Below are 21162 nucleotides of genomic sequence, written 5' to 3'. Positions count from 1 at the left end.
TAGTTCCTGTTTCTTGAATATAATGAGAATGGTTTTTTTTTAAGATTTTATTTATTTATTTGAGAGAGAGAATGAGAGATAGAGAGCACAAGAGGGAAGAGGGTCAGAGGGAGAAGGAGACTCCCCGCTGAGCAGGGAGCCCGATGCGGGACTCGATCCCGGGACTCCAGGATCATGACCTGAGCCAAAGGCAGTTGCTCAACCAACTGAGCCACCCAGGTGCCCTAATGAGAATGTTTTAATGTTTCAACTCTTAAAAGTTTCTGCTGGGCCTAGAATGTACATGGTCTTGGTAGCTTACCATTCTGGCACCAAATGGGGAAGCTGCAAGATTTATCTGCATAACAATAATTTAAGTAAGATTCATATGATTAATAGTGTATCCAAGTTTTGCCTACATTAGTGTCTGCTAAGTTTATCATTTCTTGAGAACATAAAAAAAGTTAAAAAAAAGTCCTATATTAAGTTCAGAATTTAAATGGGAAAAATTCTAAGTAGAAAACACATCAGAAAAAAACAACAGTTTATCAGACATATATGTAAATACGTGTGTATAAAAAAAAATAAAAATGCTCTGACCTCATCCCTAAATCTACTCAATATAAACAGAATAAGTGAATGCTATAGAGAGGAGAAGATATATACTAGACATCAGTACTGGAACCACTCTCACCATCCCAATCAACTAAAGCACTGTTATCAGGTCTAAAACAGTTTTACCTTCCATGTGGGAAATAGGATTACTTACCTATTAAAAATTCCATTTTCTGTACTAGAATAATAAAACTAGAGACAATAATGTAAATGAGTCAGCTGGTTACCTACAAAAGAATCTTTTCCCTCAGAGAAACAGGTGTGTGAGGGTGAAGGGGTGGGAAGGAGACCTGCTTTTTATTGTATATCCTTGTAGGCTTTTTTTTTTTTTTAAACACATGCATATAGCACCTCCAAACAAAAAGTAAAAATAAAAACATCAATGCAATTTAAAAAGAGCAATTAATTCCCTCTCCGGCTCTAGACATAGTATATAATCTGAAAGGAAGTTTTCGTAAGTGGCATTTTGCATAGTACATAGCCCAAGGAAAAATCAGAATAAAATGGTAAGCATTCTATATGCCTTATGTGTTTCATGTATCTGTATTTTATGGCTCATGTGGAAATCATTGCTCCTCTGCCAAATTTACAAAGACCGGGAAAGCATCTAAAGACGGTAGGTAGTTTAATCCAATGTTAATTTAGGTAGAAGAAAACTTAAAACTAAGAACATAAAAGATTTTCTGCCTTAAAACAATTTTTTTAAAACAAGTAAGTAAAAGTTTTGTGATTTTATTTTATTTTTTGGTCTTAATTCCAATATATTCAACATATACTGTCATATATTAGTTTCAGAGTAAATTCTATATATCACCCAGTGCTCATCACAAGGGCACTCCTTAATCCCCATCACATATAATTATGTGGACATATTTCACCCATCCCCTTACCCCCACCCCCCTCCTCTGGTAACCATCAGTTTGTTCTCTATAGTTAAGAGTCTGTTTTTTGATCTCTTTCTCTTTTTCCCTTCGCTCATTTATTTTGTTTCTTAAATTCCACATACGAATGACATATGGTATCTGTTTCTCTGATTTATTTCGCTTAGCATTATACTCTCTAGCTCCATCCATATTGTTGCAAATGGCAAGATTTCATTCCTTTTTATGACTGAATAATATTCCATTGTTTAAATACACCACAACTTCTTTATCTATTCATCTGTCAATGGACACTTAGACTCTTCCATACTTTGGCTATTGTAAAAAAATGCTGCTATACGTGTAGGGGTGCATGTATGCCTTTGAATTAGTTTTTATATTTTTTGGGTAAATACCCAGTAGAGCAATTACTGGATTATAGGGTAGTTCTAGTTTTAACTTTTTGAGGAATTTCCATATCTTTTTCCATAGTTGGCTGTACCAGTTTGCATTACCACCAACAGTGCAAGAGGGTTCCTTTTTCTCCATATTCTTAAACACTTGTTGTTTAAGCTTTATTTTAAAGCAACAAAGTCCTCTTAGGATTCATTTTACTTATAGCACATGGATTTAGAGATACATACACTTTTACACTCATGAGTTGTTGATAAACTACTACACCATTGTTGCTGATGTGTTTTCTACTCAGAATTCTTCCATGTACCTAGATTAAATTCTGATTCTAAGTAGCCATAGTAGTAAAACATACTTTGATAAAGTAATTCTTCACTAGCCAAAACTGCTGCATTAGCCAAATCCTAAACATTAAAGGTTTCTTTCATACCAGTGAAAAAGATTAGGTAGTTTTATTTGACTCCCAGCACTGGGGACATTTTCATTCAGGGAAAGGAACTGTTCTCTTCTGCATTAGAAATAGGAGCATTACTATCAAAAAAATTTGATGAATCAAACAGCTGCCAAAAAAAAGGAAAGGAAAAAGAAAAAAAAAGCTGATATACATTAGGAATTCTAATGGTAGGAAAGAGGAAGGGATGGATAAACAAGAGATAACCAGTGAGCACTTGCATGAGCTAGCTGAATGACCTTAGTCAACTCTTTCAACCTCTCCAGGACAAATTTTTTCATTTAGAAAAAAGAAAAAGAAGGGAGACATAAAACCAGGAGATTTAAGATTCTCCTTAAGTTAAAAAAAAAACCCACAAAACTATAGTTTTGTATTATTAGTAGCATGTTGTTCATTATAGCCCTTGAACTCAAAAAATTCTAAGAATTATGCCAAAAATGTACTAGCACATGTAAGCAAAGATATTTGTGTCTGGACAAGGATGTTCACTGACAGCATTATTTGTATTAGCAAAAGCCTGTGGAAAATGACCACATGTTCAGTAGAAAGCTTGTTAAAGAAATCACAGCATACCTACACAATGGAATACTACGAAGCCATTTAAAAGACTGAGGGAGCAGTAGGAAACAATCTCTAAAATACATGGCCATGTGAATAAAGCATGGCACAGATGGTATAAAATATAGGGTGTCTTTTTTTCTTCAAGATTTTATTGATTTATTTGACAGAGAGAAACACAGCGAGAAAGGGAACACAAGCAGGGGGAGTGGGAGAGGGAGAAGCAGGCTTCCCGCGGAGCAGGGAGCCCGATGCGGGGCTCAATCCCAGGACTCTGGGATCATGACCTGAGCCGAAGACAGACAGACGCTTAACCGACTGAGCCACCCAGGCGCCCCTATAGTGCATTCTTATCTCGGTTGTTAAGAAGGGGATGTTAACATACACAAAAATGCAAATTTATACACACAGATGGACCTACAGGTATTATATGTATGTGTGTGTGTGTGTGTGTGTGTGTATACACACATATAGACACATGCACATATATATTCTTATTAATGCAAAAAATATTTCTAATGCATACACAAGAAACTGGTAGTAGTTGTTACTTCTGGGAGGGGAACTAGCACTTTAAGGCAGAAGTAAGATTTAAGTTTTTACTGTAAACCACTTTTTCGCTCTGATTCTACCATGTGAAGCTTTTATTAAATAAATTAAAAAAAACCCATAAAATTTTTATTTAAAAATACTTATATTTCCCATACTTTAAATTACCTCAAATACTTTACTTATCAAATACATGTCTTCTCTGAAAAAAGATGATTATTTTATGCAAAGATTTTTCAGATTACCTTAAAAAGCCTGGGAAACACATCTGCTGGTTGTCCACGAATCACAAACAAACGAGAGTTTAATTTTCGCAGATTGGCATCAAGGTCTTCAAGGCATTGAAGCAAAAATCTACAGAGAAAAATATTAAAATTCTTAAACACGTATATTTAGAAGATATAAAGTATTACAAAATCATGTTATTCTAAAACTTGACATGCCAACCCCATAATTTTATTACCTATTATCTTATTTTTTCTAACTGATCCGTAAATTACTGTTTCCAGAAATCATACTTACAATTTTCTTATTACAAGTTTCTCAGTATTTTAATGAAATTCCTAAATTAAACTTCCATTAAATAATAGTGAGTGAATGTTAGCAAGGTTTAATTGGTAAGCATAAAAGTTATATAAATTAAATGAATTGATTTCATTGTTTCATTGATGAAATGAACTCAAGTTCAAACAGAAAAGCCACCTTGAAAAATCTAGAACATTTTTCTCCTGAAAAAAATGGAAATATCCTATTTAATCACTCTGAGCAAGTGAATAATTTAAGAATTTGAGTATTAGGGGATACTGTAATCATCTATGAGAGAGAAAACATGTCTATATTCAAGTTTCTTATCTAATTAAAGAAACTGATTAAATAGACATGAAATTATGTGGCACAACTCTGAACACCAGGTTAATTAAAAAAGAAAAATTCCATGAGACAGGTGGACTTTTCTCAATGAAGTAAGTACCAACAAGGCTTACACATGATAGATATGTTGAGAAATTCTGGGGTAGTACCAGAAGACTGCTCCCTGTGCATCTTTTACTGTGAAGAAATGGAGCAGTCTCCAAGAGCAAATCTGAAAGAGAGGTCATCCCTGGAAAATTCAACCTCACTATTTGCCTCATGCTAATTTCTAACATTTCATCCAGACTCTCTTCCCCTCAGCTGGACATACCTTATTTCTTCTTTACTCTGCTTCTTTCATGTATCTGAACTTAAGGTTAAATATGTGTCTGTCTTTTCCACAGGCCATGTGTTCTCTGAGAACAGTGATTGTGTTTACTTATGAGGAGTAGCTAATACGAATGAAAAGGCACATTTCAGAAATGCGTTGTCCAATATGGTAGCCACTGTGCACATATAGCCATTTAAATCAAAATGAACAATTCAGTTTCTCAGTCACACTTGCCGTATTTCAAGGCCTCTCAACAGCCACATGTGTGCCTATTAGTTACTATATTGGACAGCACAGGTGAAGAACATTTCTATCACTGCAGAAAGTTCTACCAGACACCATTATTCTAGGAGGCTGTTCAGATCATTTGCCTATTCTGATACTATCATTTCATCAAGAAAGTTTTGTTAATTTTTTACAGTTGTAGTTATTACTGACATCAGTATACTTAGTCAAGTTTGATACTCTTTTCTATTTAGGAGTCATCATCTCTATGGGTGTGGGGACTCATGAAGACTCATGACTACATATATCACCTTTATTTTTTTTTTTAAAGATTCTATTTATTTATTTGCCAGAGAGAGAGAGAAAGCACAAGCAGGGGGAGCGGCAGGCAGAGACAGAAGCAGGCGCTGAGCAAGGAGCCAACACGGGACTTGATCCAAGGACTCTGGGATCACAACTTGAGCCGAAGGCAGATACTTAACCGACTGAGCCACTCAGGTATCCCCCAACATATCACCTTTAGGAAGTTGCACAATTGTCTTTAAACAAATAGGAAACAAATCTTTCTATCTTCACATTTATATTTCACCTCACCCCTGTTCTGTTTGGGTTTGGAGCCATCGCCCTAACTCTGACCCCTACCCCAACCTACCACTACAAATGTGCAAACACTCTGGGGGAGAAGATTGTTGTTGTTTTTACACCAATACAAAAGTACCTGAATTTTATAAAATTATCCATAACTATGAATAATATTTCATGTTTGGTGATAAATGTTTATTAGGAAACATCTAGTTTTATGTATTTGCTTGGCAAAAGAGTTTTTAGACACTATAGCAGTCAGATAAAAAATTAAGAGGTTGAATGAACTAGCAATTTTAAGTTTTCTTAAACAGGACAAAACTAAAATGTCCTGGAAGAATAATCCAGGGCTCAGATAGTTCTCAAATCTCTTTTGTGCCATTAGTTTCAGAATGGAAACGTTTCCATATGGTACAAGCAGGTCAAGGATAGATAGGAAAAAATGGGAAAAGAAAAAAAAACCTGATTAATGCATAAAATGAATAAACCTGGATTAATTAATAATTGGCCTTTTATTTTTCCCTTTCTTGTTCACAGGCTAAGCATTCTTAATACTTTTCAATAAACACCCTATGAACCAAACACTGGAGAGAATGATATGAACTGAAGCAATGTCTTACAATGGAAAATGCAACCAAAGAATTAATTTTGTTTCGGTACTGCATAAAACAAAGGAATAGATATATTTAAATATGGTGTTTTTCTTCCATAGTATGATATTTTTCTTCCACAGATGTTATCATTTGTATCATTGTAATTTCACATAAAAATTAGAGAAGTACAGTGGACTTAAATATAGGTACTTTATTTTTTTAAAAGATTTTTAAAAAATTTTTAATTATTTGACAGAGAGAAAGATAGCGAGAGCAGGAACACAAGCAGAGGGAGTGGGAGAGGGAGAAGTAGACTTCCCATGGAGCAGGGAGCCCGATGTGGGGCTTGATCCCAGGACCTGGGATCATGACCTGAGCGGAAGGCAGACACTTAAAGACAGCCATCCAGGCGCCCCCAAGTATAGATACTTTAAAAAAGAACATTGTACCTTTGTACTGTGACTTCTAAAACCAAACGCATATATTTTTTTCATACAATAAAATTTACTTTGTACATATTTACTTATGTTATATGTACATAACAAAATTATTAGAAGAATACTTACCAAGCTGTTAATAATAGCTATCTTTGGGGAGTGGGAATCTCGGGTGGGACTGAAGATGAGAGAAACAAGCTTTTTTTTTTTTTAAACTTCATAAAAGGTATAAAATTGATAATGAGCATACACTCTTTCAGAGTAAAACAAACTGAGAAATACTGTATCTACTATAAACAAGGTTTAATACAGAGTGAATATCTTTTCAAAGCAATAGACACACCTCTATGGCATCAATTTTGATGGTTTCATACTATTCCATTACATGGATATCACATAATTTAACAACTCTAGCAACAAATTACTATCCTTCAATCAATCCTATAAAGTTCTAATTTCCTTATGTTTATGGCGGGGATAATAACAGGACCCATATCACAGCATGTTGTGAGAATTAAATTAACTAATATATGTGAAGCTCTCAGAACAGTGCCTGATCCATAATAAGCACAATTACCTGTTATCTATTATTTTTGGTCCTCTCTTTCCTAGTATTTCTGTTATTGGTATAATAATTTTAGCCCTTATTATCTCTTGCTGGCATTATTTATTGCAATGTCTTAAAATACATTTTCCTACCAACATCTCTTCCCCACTCTAATCCACTTTATACACTACACCAAATATTTCTGACGCACACTTTCCTGTACAAAGGTCTTCAAAAACTCAATCCCTAAAACACATTATTTTGTTTGGCCACTAACTTAGGGTTCCAGGTTCATTTCTTACTATTCCCCCTTCCTTCTCACCAAACCACTCTTTTCGCCACATATCCACTCTCCTGGAATTTGCTCCATGATCTTCCCTCAGCCAAAATACCTTTCCCAATTTCCATCTCTTCAAGTTCATATACAACTAGTCTTCAGTCTTCCAGCTGAAAGTAATTTCTCCATCATCTAAACTATTTTTCTATTTTTTTAAAAATTTTTTATTATGTTAATCACCAAACATTACATCATTAGTTTTTGATGTAGTGTTCCATGATTCATTGTTTGTGCATAACACCCAGTGCTCCACGCAGAATGTGCCCTCTTTAATACCCATCACCAGGCTAACCCATCCCCCCACCCTCCTCCCCTCTAGAACCCTCAGTTTGTTTTTCAGAGTCCATCATCTCTCATGGTTCGTCTACCCCTCCAACTTACTCCCCTTCATTCTTCCCCTCCTGCTATCTTCTTCTTTTTCTTTTTTCTTAACATTCCATCAACTAAACTATTAAAGGACATATGGAACTCATCCTAGGGAAATGTTCACATTGTACTTTATATTATAGCTATCATATATACACAGCAACTTCTCCTTCTGATGGATTCCAAATTAGTATCTGTGTCTCATTCCTAACTACGCAGTTTTCTTAACCTGTGTTTTGGTTTCTACATTTGACAAACAAATATCATGTGATCAATACAATCTGTTGAAAAGATCAGAAATAGAATTAAAAAAAAAGAACCCATAGAGTTGTCTTGTATGACTGCTGAAAAACTAGAAACACTATAAAATCACCTAGTAGAATTACTAGCACTTGGTAGATATTCATTAGCATAAGCTGGTAGCATAAGTTATCATTATTCTCCTCTTGGAATAATTTATATTTCCAAAAGAAGGAACACATATTTCTATGTAAGTACCTGGGAATGAGAACAGAAGACAATTAATTAGTTGGATGCCTACATCTACATGCATAATTGTCTTGGATTCATAATTTCTCCTAAAAGTGACTTTGAACAAAGGTTCAATGAAAATCTTTCCCAATGACAAGGCAAATGTGAACATGAATAAATACATAACAGGAGCAAGGGAAACAAAAGCAAAAATAAACTATTGGGACTACATCTTGGGATTCTCTTCTTCACTCCACAGTGAAGGGAAACAATCAACAAAACTAAAAGACAACTTACTGCATGGAAGAAGATATTTGCAAATGACATATCCAATAAAGGATTAGTATCCAAAATACATAAAGAACTGATACAACTCAACACCCAAAAACCAAATAATCCAATTAACAATGGGCAGAAGAAATGAACAAACGTCTCTTCAGAGAAGACATACAAATGGCCAACAGACACATGAAAAGATGCTCAACATCATGCATCATCATGGAAATGCAAAACAAAACCACAGTGACATACCCCTCACACCTGTCAGAATGGCTAAAATCAAAAACTCAAGAAACAAGTGTTGGTGAGGATGTGGAGAAAAAGGAACTTTTGTGCACTGGTGTGGGAATGCAAACTGGTGCAGTCACTGTGGAAGACAGTATGGAGGTTCCTCATAAAATTAAAAATAGAACAACCTTATAATCGAGTAACTGCACTACTGGGTATTTACCCCCAAAATACACTAATTCAGAGGGATACATGCACCCTTGTTTACTGCAGCATTATTTACAATAACCAAACAATGGAAGCAGCCCAAGTGTCCAACAACAGATGGATAAAGAAGATATATAGATATGCATATATCATGGAATATTACTCAGCCATAAAAAAGAATGAAATCTTGCCATTTGCAACAACATGGATAGATTTAGAAAGTATAATGCTAAGTGAAATAAGCCAGAGAAAAACAAATACTATATAATTTCACTCATATGTGGAATTTAAGAAATAATACAAATGAACAGAGGGGCAAGGGGAGAAAGAGACAAACCAAAAAACAGACTCTTAACTACACAGAATGAACAAATGGCCACCAGAGGGGAGGTCAGTGGGGGAATGGGTGAAATAGGGAAGGGGATGGAGAGTACACTTATCTTGATGACCACTGAGTAACATCTGGAATTGCTGAATCACCAAATTTACACCTGAAATGAATATAACACTGTAATACTAACCCTGGAAAAAATTTTTTTCTATATATAATATATCTCAAGATATAGTGCAATTAAGATCCTGAATCAACTAATCTCTAAGTATATAATTCTTCCTTGATAATGCCATAAAATGAAACCTCTAATATCCTAGGTTCAAAGTATCAACTCATTGACATACAAGATTTCTTTTCAGTGCTGAAGAGATAGTGTTACTTGAAAGGGTACTATATAAAATCTAAATAAATAAATCATCCTTTACCCTTAACTGGGAAGAGTAAGTTCTGTCAGAGTTCAGATTCAGTGTGTTCCAGAGAACACACCAATTTCAGCCTTTATATATTACAGTTACATGTGCCTCAGAACAGGCATCCAATATTCAATGGAATAATTCAATATAATACATTGAAAATACACAGGGTACACTTTTAACAGGAACATATGTTCAGATCTTCTCTTAATATGGCATATTACTATACCCATTTGGAGGCTCAGTTAATAATGCTATTAACTGCATGCAACAAATTGCTTTTAAAGGCTAAACAGTGAGAGGACTAGGAAAGATGGCGGAGGAGTAGGGGACCCTATTTCAACTGGTCCCCGGAATTGAGCTGGATATCTACCAGACCCCTCTGAGCACCCACGAAACCAGCCTGAGATGTAAGAAGATCTGGATCTCTACAAACAGAATATCGCAGGCGGTTGGTTTTGAGGTACAAAGCAGGAGCCCTGATTCCGCGGGCAGATATCGGAGAACAAATGGCAGTGGAAGGGTGCCTGGCCGTGGGGATCCTACACTGCCAGTGAGCGACAGCCTCGCGCGCTGGGGACGGGGCACAGACTCGCAGACCGGTAGCGGCAGGGAAACGACTTTAGGGCAGCCCACGGGGCGGAAACCCGGAGTGGCGGGGTTGCGCTTGCTATCTGGGGGTGGCTGGCAGTTTTAGAAGCACAAAGGGCAGAGACCTGCTCCGACCTGGAGGCAGGACTGGGGGCGCTGCGGAGGGGCGCACAACCCAGGATGCTGCAGTTTATAGCAGCACGGACAGAAACGGAGACGGTGTGGCCTGGAGAGCTCACTGAAGAACAGACTGCGGTCTCTCTGCTCTGAGGCAGAGGGTTGGAAACGGTCTCTTCTGCTCTGACTCGTGGAAGAGACGCGGAAAGCCTCCAGGGAAAGCCGCCAGAGAACAAAAGCCCCCAAAACTGATTCCCCCTGAGCCCATCCCCCTCCACAGGGGGGCAGGGCAACTCTGCCCAAACAGGGTTGCCTGAGCAAAAGCGGGGCAGGCCCCTCCCCCAGAAGACAGGTTGGGAAAACAAGAGGCCAGCAACCCTAAGGTCCCAAGAAAACAGGTGCAGCTTGCTTGGGTTCTGGTCAATAATTTGGACTCTATACATTCCCTCAAACACCCATCAACAGAATGACTAGGAGGAGGAGCCCCCAAAATAGAAAAGACTCAGAGATTATGACTTATGCTGCAGATTTACAAATGGATGCAGATATAACCAAGATGTCAGAGATGGAATTCAGGCTAGCAATTGTGAAGACAATGGCTAGAATGGAGAAATCAATTAATGGCAACATAGAGTCCCTAAGGGCAGAAATGAAAGCTGAATTGGCAGAACTTAAAAATGCTATCAATGAGATCCGATCCAATCTAGATAATCTAACAGCTAGAGTAACTGATGCAGAAGAACGAATAAGCGATCTGGAAGACAATATAATAGATAAAAAGGGAAAAGAGGAGGCCAGGGAAAAACAACTCAGAATCCATGAAAATAGAATCAGAGAAATAAGTGACACCATGAAGCGTTCTAATGTCAGAATAATTGGAATCCCAGAGGGAGTGGAGAGAGAGAGAGGACTAGAAGATGTATTTGAGCAAATTGTAGCTGAGAATTTCCCTAATCTGGGGAATGAAACAAACATTCGGGTCCTAGAGGCAGAGAGGACCCCTCCCAAGATCAAGGAAAACAGGCCAACACCCTGGCATGTAATAGTAAAACGTGCACATCTTAGAACCAAGGAAACCATCTTAAGGGCAGTTAGGGGGAAGAGATTCCTTATGTACAGAGGGAGGAACATCAGAATAACATCAGACCTATCCACAGAGATCTGGCAAGCCAGAAAGGCCTGGCAAGACATATTCAGGGTACTAAATGAGAAGAACATGCAGCCAAGAATACTTTATCTGGCAAGGCTTTCATTTAGAATGGATGGAGAGATGCAGAGCTTCCATGACCGGCAGAAACTGAAAGAATACGTGACCACTAAGCTGGCCCTGCAAGAAATATTAAGGGGGGGTCTATAAAAGGAGAAAGACCCCAAGAGTGATACACAACAGAAATTTACAGGGACAATCTATAAAAACAATGTCTTCACAGGCAACATGATGACAATTAATTCCTATCTTTCAATAATCACTCTCAACGTGAATGGCCTAAATGCTCCCATAAAACGGCACAGGGTTGCAGATTGGATAAAAAGACAGGACCAGGACCCATCCATATGCTGCCTACAAGAGACTCATTTTGAACCTAAAGATACATCCAGACTGAAAGTGAAGGGATGGAGATCCATCTTCCATGCCAGCGGACCTCAAAAGAAAGCTGGGGTAGCAATTCTTATATCAGACAAATTAGATTTTAAACTAAAGTCTGTAATTAGAGACACAGAAGGACACTATATCACTCTGAAAGGGTCTATCCAACAAGAAGATCTAACAATCGCAAATATCTATGCCCCCAACATGGGAGCAGCCATCTACATAAGCCAACTGTTAACCAAAATAAAGAGTCATATTGATAACAATACCTTAATTGTAGGAGACCTCAAAACTCCACTCTCAGCAATGGACAGATCATCTAAGCAGAAAATCAACAAGGAAACAAGAGCTTTGAATGATACACTGGATCAGATGGACATCATAGATATTTACAGAACATTCCACCCTAAAACAACAGAATACTCATTCTTCTCGAGCACACATGGAACTTTCTCCAGAACAGACCACATACTGGGTCACAAATCAGGTCTCAACCGATACCAAAAGACTGAGATGATTCCCTGCATATTCTCAGACCACAGTGCTTTAAAACTGGAACTCAATCACAAGAAAAATTTGGCAGAAATTCAAACACTTGGAAGCTAAAGACCACTCTGCTCAAGAATGTTTGAGTCAACCAGGAAATCAAAGAAGAACTTAAACAATTCATGGAAATCAATGAGAACAAAAACACATCGGTCCAAAACCTATGGGATACTGCAAAGGTGGTCCCAAGGGGGAAATACATAGCCATCCAAGCCTCACTCAAAAAAATAGAAAAATCCCGAATTCACCAACTAACTCTACACCTTAAAGAACTAGAGAAAAAGCAACAAACGATGCCTAAGCCACACACTAGAAGAGAAATAATTAAGATTAGAGCAGAGATCAATGAATTAGAAACCAGAAACACAGTAGATCAGATCAACGAAACTAGAAGTTGGTTCTTTGAAAGAATTAATAAGATCGATAAACTACTGGCCAGACTTGTCCAAAAGAAAAGAGAGAGGACCCAAATTCATAAAATTATGAATGAAAGTGGAGAGATCACGACTAACACCAAGGAAATAGAAATTATTAGAAATTATTATCAACAACAATATGCCAATAAACTGAGCAATCTGGATGAAATGGAGGGCTTCCTGGAAACCTATAAGCTGCCAAGACTGAAACAGGAAGAAACTGACAACCTGAATAGGCCAATAACCAGTAACGAGATTGAAGCAGTGATCAAAAAAACAAGAGTCCAGGGCCTGATGGATTCCCTGGGGAATTCTACCAAACATTCAAAGAAGAAATAATACCTATTCTACTGAAGCTGTTTCAAAAAATAGAAACAGAAGGAAAACTTCCAAACTCATTCTATGAGGCCAGCATTACCTTAATCCCCAAACCAGGCAAAGACCCCATCAAAAAGGAGAATTTCAGACCTATATCCCTGATGAATATGGATTCCAAAATCCTCAACAAAATCCTAGCTAATAGGATCCAACAATACATTAAAAGGATCATCCACCACGACCAAGTGGGATTTATCCCTGGGATGCAAGGGTGGTTCAACATTCGCAAATCAATCAATGTGACAGAACACGTTAATAAGAGGAGGGAGAAGAACCATATGGTCCTCTCAATTGATGCAGAAAAAGCATTTGACAAAATACAACATCCTTTCCTGATTAAACTCTTCAGAGTACAGGGATAGAGGGAACATTCCTCAAGTTCATAAAATCCATCTATGAAAAACCCACAGCGAATATCATCCTCAATGGGGAAAAGCTGAGAGCCTTTCCCTTAAGATCAGGAACACGTCAAGGATGCCCACTCTTGCCACTATTGTTCAACATAGTACTAGAAGTCCTAGCAACAGCAATCAGACAACAAAAAGAAATAAAAGGTATTCAAATTGGCAAAGAAGAAGTCAATTTTCTCTTTTCTCAGATGACATGATACTTCATGTGGAAAACCCAAAAGACTCCACCCCCAAATTACTAGAACTCATGCAGCAATTCAGTAATGTGGCAGGATACAAAATCAAGGCACAGAAATCAGGTGCTTTCTTATACACCAACAGCACAACTGTAGAAAGAGAAATTAGAGAAATGATTCCATTTACAATAGCACCAAAAACCGTAAGATACCTCAGAATAAACCTAACCAAAGAGGTAAAGGATCTATACTCTAGGAACTACAGAACACTCATGAAAGAAACTGAAGAAGACACAAAAAGATGGGAAAATATTCCATGCTTATGGATCGGAAGAATAAACATTGTTAAAATGTCTATGCTACCCAGAGCAATCTGTACCTTCAATGCCATCCCGCTCAAAATCCCAGTGACATTTTTCAAATGTCAAAATGCTGGAACAAACAATCCTAAAATTTTTATGGAATCAGAAAAGACCCTGAATTGCCAAGGAAATGTTGAAAAAGAAAAACAAAGCTGGGGGCATCACGTTGCCTGATTTCAAGCTATATTACAAAGCTGTGATCACCAAGACAGCATGGTACTGGCACAAAAACAGACATATAGATCAATGGAACAGAATAGAGAACCCAGATATGGACCCTCAACTCTATGCTCTAATAATCTTTGACAAAGCAGGAAAAAACATGCAATGGAAAAAAGTCTCTTCAGTAAATGGTGCTGGGAAAATTGGACAGCCACATGCAGAAGAATGAAACTTGACTATTCTCTAACACCATTCACAAAGATAAACTCAAAGTGGATGAAAGACCTCAATGTGAGACAGGAAATCCATCAAAATCCTAGAGGCAGTAACCTCTTTGACATCGCCCACAGCAACTTCTTTCAAGATACATCTCCAAAAGCTAGTGAAACAAAAGCAAAAATGAACTTTGGGACTTCATCAAGATAAAAAGCTTCTGCACAGCAAAGGAAACAGTCAACTAAACAAATAGGCAACCCACAGAATGGGAGAAGATATTTGCAAATGACACTATACAGATAAAGGGCTGGTATCCAAGATTTATAAAGAACTTCTCAAACTCAACACCCAAAAAACAAATAATCAAGTCAAAAAGTGGGCAGAAGATATGAAAAGACACTTCTCTGAAGAAGACATACAAATGGCTAACAGACACATGAAAAAATGTTCATCATCATTAGCCATCAGGGAAATTCAAATCAAAACTACATTGAGATACCACCTTACACCAGTTAGAATGGGAAAAATGGACAGGGAAAGAAACAACAAATGTTGGAGAGGTTGTAGAGAAAGGGGAACCCTCTTACACTGTTGGTGGGAATGCAAGTTGGTACAGCCACTTTGGAAAACAGTGTGGAAGTTTCTCAAAAATTTAAAAATAGAGCTACCCCTGTGACCCAGCAATTGCAGTACTGGGTATTTACCCCAAAGACACAGATGTAGTGAAAAGAAGGGCCATATGCACCCCAATGTTCATAGCAGCAATGTCCGCAATAGCCAAACTGTGGAAAGAGCTGAGGTGCCCTTCAACAGATGAATGGATAAAGAAGATGTGGTCCATATATACAATAGAGTATTACTCAGCCATCAGAAAGGATGAATACCCAACTTTTTTTTTTTACATCAGTATGGATGGGACCGGAGATTATGCTCAGTGAAATAAGTCAAGTAGAGAAAGTCAATTATCATATGGTTTCACTTATCTGTGGCACATAAGGAAGAGCATGGAGGACACTAGGAGAAGGAAGGGAGAAATGGGGGGGGGGATTGGAGGGAGAGACGAACCATGAGAGACTATGGACTCTGAGAAACAAACAGGGTTTTAGAGGGGTGGGGGTGGCGGGATGGGTTAGCCCGGTGATGGGTATCAAGGAGGGCACGTACTGCATGGAGCACTGGGTGTTATACGAAAACAATGGATCGTGGATCACCACATCAAAAACTAATGATATATTGTATGGTGACTAACATAACATAATAAAATTTTAAAAAAATAAGAAAAATAAAAAAATAAAGGCCAAAGAGTAGTAAAACTCACTACGTCTCTTTGCATAATTATATTACCTATGTAGAACCACAGTTCTCTTGTTATTTAATTGCATTACTAATTTGCATCACTTCAAAATAGAAAGGGTGTTAAGTAAGAAAATATACTTCTTCACTTTAAACATATTAAAGACTTAAAAAAAAAAAATCTCCAGAGTTCACTAATTTATTGCTAAAAAAAAAAGTTACACACAGTGAGTTTCCTTATACTATTAGATGATTTCAACATGAATCAACAGAAACAGTTTCTTAAAGTAGGTCATTGCTATAGCAACCAGTGGGTGGTTTGGTATACTCCCCGTCACAATGACCTACTTTCTAGCCTGTGCTAGAATAGCTTTATATAACCAGAATTTCTAGTTCTGTCTATAAAATAGTTTAAAAAAGGCAATGATGAGATACAACATAATCCCACGGTTGTTGAAAACAAGGCATACAAATTAACATGTATCATACCAGAATAAAGCCATCTGGTTCTGCACTTTAGTTTATAAAATATATCTTATCATAAGCTCAAAGATGAAAAATACACTTAGAATATCTAAATCAAAACAATCCATTGCTAATCCTAAAGAACTAATTTAAGGAATATAAATTAAAATTAAAATCACATGTAAAATACCTTCTGTCCTCTGCATGAAACAACAGTCAAATTTTTAAAAATTAAAGTTCTGGACATATTAATTATAATGAAAACAAGTAAAGAATCTTAGTCATTAACCAAAGTCTATGGTGTTTTATTAGAAAATTTAAAAATTATAAATAGCAATTTGTCTCTCTATAAATTGAATAAAGTTTGCATACACTTTTTTCTGGTTTGTAACAAATTTTTGGTGCTTTCATCTAAATCATTATTCAAATTGTCAGAATAGTTTGTGATACACATTTCCCCTAAAGAGAATAGCTTAGGGGCGCATGGGTGGCTCATTTGGTTAAGCGTCTGCCTTAGGAAGGCTCAGGTCATGACCCCGGGGGTCCAGGAATGGAGCCCCATGTCAGGCTCCTCAGCAGGGAACCTGCTTCTCCCTCTCTGTCTCTGCCCTTCCTTTCCACTGGTGCTCTCTTTCAAATAAATAAAATCTTAAAAGAGAGAGAGAATAGTTTAATGTTCTATGAAGACTAAATGTATATTTTTAAAGTAAATTTTTTATTTTACCAGGCTCTAATGGTCGTAAAACTGAACTTATAACATGACACAACGTTGCTTTTAAAAAATATTTTATTTATTTATTTGAGAGAGTGAGTGAGAGCAAGTGAGAGAGAGAGAGAAAGCACACAGGCCAGGGGAGAGGCAGAGGGAGAGAGAGAAGCAGGCTCCCCGCAAGCAGGGAGCCCAAAGTGGGGATCGATCCCAGGACCCTGGGATCATGACCTGAGCCGAAGGCAGCCACTTAACCGTCTGAGCCACCCAGGTGCCCCACAGTATTGCTTTTTATAACAAATATTTTGCAGTGCTCTCTTCTAAATTCTGAAATTTAAATAAAAATTTAAAAGAAATTTATAGATAAAATAACATCTATATGTACAAATTTAAAGCATTAATATAATGCTTTACTATAATACATGGCAGAAATTAAAGGAAGGTCATTTATATTTTGAAAAGAAATAACACATACTTCCAAATGTAAATATCTGAGTATGACAAAAGAAGACAATGAATTAGTTGGCTACCTACACCTACATCCAGAATCATTTTAAATAGCTACAAAAATGGACTGACATATTTATATTAATGGTGACTCAAACACCATGAGTGGCACTGCCTTTGATGACATGATTTTCTCTAATGTTGAGCAAGACTTAGTAAAATTCTGGACAAAACAATGTACAATCTTTCCTTGATTTACAAAGGTGATAAATATATTCTGGGAAAACTCAATATATATCACTCAGTGTGTGTGTGCATGTGTACATATATATATATATATACACACTCAGTATATATATTAAATATACATATCTTATTTCTAAGAAATACCTAGCATTTACATATAAAAATGGATTTAGGCTCTAGATTCAGAGAATTATAAATTTTTCACTTACATGTAACATCTGGTAGAATATATGAAAGTTATTGGCACTCAAGACAATAATTTATCTTGAGAGACTATCCTGAGCATTGCAAGAAGCCTTTCATTCTTGGCCTCTCTTCACTAATTCCACTGGTGCCCTCCAATCATTGTGACGAACAAAAATGCCCCCACAAATTCCTAAAACAACTCTAAGGAGTTTAAAGATTTATTTATTTATTTGTCAGAGAAAGAGAGAGAGCGTGAGACTGAGCACGCACAAGCAGGGGGAGCAGTAGGCAGAGGGAGAAGCAGGCTCCCCGCTGAGCAGGGAGCCCAATGCAGGACACAATCCCAGGACTCTGGGATCATGACCTGAGCTGAAGGCGGATGCTTAACTGATTGAGCCACCCAGGCATCCTAGGAGTGATATTATTCATTATTCACATAATTTCACTCATTTGAGAGGTACAAGATAGTGATGGGTATGTCCAATACTCAAGGAGCTGAAAATCTAGAAAAGAAACTTAAAAATATACATGATGTATATGCATGAATATAACAGAACCTGCCAGGTAGAATGTAACATGTATTATGAGAGATATGTATGGATAACATTAATATTGCTTTTAAAAATCAAGAGGGATAAATCACTTCTGGATTTCTCTTTTTGAGATGGGGAAAAATTTAGGCAAAAATTTCAAAGATGTGCTGATTGCAGAGAGAGGCCTTCCAATATTAATATACTTATATTAATATTAATATAATTTTAATAGGCAGAGATAGGGAGGGACTATCAGACCCCTGGACTGTAACTTCCTTAAAGACTGGGATTAGAGCTCTCTCCTTCTGCCTGTCGTCCCCCCCTCCCCCGCTTGTGCACACTCTCTCTGACAAATAAATAAATAAATCTAAAAAAAAAAAAATGGACTAGATCTCGTTCACCACTTTCCACTGCCTAGACAATGCTAACATATAGCAGAAGTTAAAAAAATATTTATCTAATAACTAACCAAATAAATTCATGAAGGCAAGAGAAAGGGAGTTTTTTTTCACGTTTTTATTTAAATTCTTAGTTAAGATACAATGTAATATTAGTTTCAGGTGTACAATATAGTGACTCAACACTTCCATACAACACCCAGTGCTTATCACAACTGCACTCCTTAATCCATATCACCTATTTAACCCATCCCCCGATCCACCTCCCCTCTGGTTAACCATCAGTTTATTCTCTACAGTTAAGAATCTATTTCTTAAAAAAAAAAAAAAAAAAAAAAATCTGTTTCTTGGTTTGCCTCTTTTTCCCTCTTTGCTTATTTGCTTTGTTTCTTCAATTGCACATATAAGTGAAATCATATGGTATTTGTCTTTCTCTGACTTACTTCACTTAGCATAATACTCTCTAGCTCCATCCATGTTGTTGCAAATGGCAAGATTTCGTTCTTTTTATGGTTGAATAATATTTCATTGTGTGTATATGTATGTATGTATGCACATGTGTGTATACCACTTCTTTATCCATTCATCAGTCAATGGGCACTTGGGCTATTTCCAAATTTGGCTATTGTAAATAATGCTGCTATAAACATCCGGGTGCATGTATCCCTTCAAATTAGTATTTTTGTATTCTTTGGATAAATACCTAGTAATGCAACTGCTGAAACGCAGGCAGTTCTATTTTTAACTTTTTGAGGTAGTACAATTTTTCACAGTGGCTGCACCAGTTTGCATTCCCACTAAGAGTGCAAGAGGGTTCCCTTTTCTCCACATCCTCGTCAATATTTGTTGTTTCTTGTGTTTTTGATTTTAGCCATTCTGACAGGTGTGAGGTGATACCTCATTAGAGTTCTGATTTGCAGCTCCCTGATGATGAGTGATATTGAGCACCTTTTCATGTGTCTGTTGGCCACCTGGATGTCTTCTTTGGAAGAATTTCTGTTAATGTCTTCTACCCATTTTTAATTGGATTATTTGTTTTTTGGCTGTTGGGTTTATAAGTTCTTTATATATTTTGGGTACCAACCCTTTATCAGATATGTCATTTGCGATTATCTTCTCTCATTCCACAGGCTGATTTTTAGTTTTGTTGTTTGCTTTGCAGAAGCTTTTTATTTTTTTTATTTATTTTTTTTTTTTAAAGATTTTATTTATTTATTTGAGAGAGACTGAGAGATAGAGAGCACGAGAGGGAAGAGGGTCAGAGGGAGAAGCAGACTCCCTGCTGAGCAGGGAGCCCGATGTGGGACTCGATCCCGGGACTCCAGGATCATGACCTGAGCCGAAGGCAGTCACTTAACCAACTGAGCCACCCAGGCACCCGAAGCTTTTTATTTTGATAAAGTCCCAATCGTTTATTTTTGCTTCTATTTCCTTTGCCTTAGGAGACATATCTAGAAAGAAGTTGCTATAGCCAATGTCAAAGAGATTGTTACTGCATATGTTCTCCTCTGGGACTGTCATGGTTTCAGGTCTCACATTTAGGTCTTTAATCCATTTTGAATTTATTTTTGTGTATTGTATAAGAAAGTGTTCCAGTTTCATTTTTTTGCACGTTGCTCTTGTTTTCCCAACACCATTTGTTGAAGAGACTGTCTTTTTTCCATTGGATATTCTTTCCTGCTGTCAAAGAATAATTGACCATATGGCTGCATGTTTGTTTCTGAGTTTTCTATCTGTTCCATTGATCTATGTATCTATTTTTATGCCAGTACCACACTGTTTTGATTACTACAACTTTGTAATATAACTTGAGGTCCAGAACTGTGATGCCTCTGGCTTTGTTTTCTTTTTCAAGGTTGCTTTGGCTATTCGGGCTCTTTTGTGGTTCCATACAAATTTTAGGATTTGTTTGTTCTAGCTCTGTGAAAAATGCTGTTGGTATTTTGATAGGGGTTGCATTAAATGTGTAGACTGCTTTGGGTAGTACAGACATTTTAACAATATTTGTTCTTCCATTCCATGAGCATGGGATGTCTTTCCATTCCTTTGTGTCATCTTCAATTTCTCTCATCAGTGTTTTACAGTTTTCAGAGTACAGGTTTTTCACCACTTTGGTTAGCTTTATTCCTAGGTATCTTACTGATTTAATCAGGTGCAACTGTAAATGGGATTGATTCCTTAATTAGTAGAAAGGGATTTTTAAGACTTGAGTCAATAGTCAATAAAAAGAACATTCTCTGAATGTTTGTACTAGGTACTTTACATATATTTCCAACAACTTTACAAGCTATCTCA

The 21162-nt window shown here is 37.0% G+C and overlaps 1 protein-coding gene across 5 annotated transcripts in view; it reads right to left on the bottom strand.

The window, feature by feature from the left end:
- Positions 1–21162, bottom strand: part of CRY1 (cryptochrome circadian regulator 1) — a 120209-nt gene that overhangs the window by 46951 nt on the left and 52096 nt on the right. For all 5 annotated transcript variants that reach the window (XR_003519699.2, XR_003519700.2, XM_027592210.1 and 2 more), the window contains exon 2: positions 3672–3780. Coding sequence is in view for 3 of the 5 variants with exons in the window: in XM_027592210.1 (XP_027448011.1) it covers positions 3672–3780 (109 nt within the window). In the remaining 2 variants the exon portion in view is untranslated. The remainder of the gene's footprint in view (positions 1–3671; positions 3781–21162) is intronic.

This window comes from Zalophus californianus, chromosome 9, assembly GCF_009762305.2.
Source record: "Zalophus californianus isolate mZalCal1 chromosome 9, mZalCal1.pri.v2, whole genome shotgun sequence".
Taxonomy (NCBI): domain Eukaryota; kingdom Metazoa; phylum Chordata; class Mammalia; order Carnivora; family Otariidae; genus Zalophus; species Zalophus californianus.
Note: the sequence above shows the minus strand (reverse complement) of the source record. Positions and strands in the feature narration are given on the sequence as shown.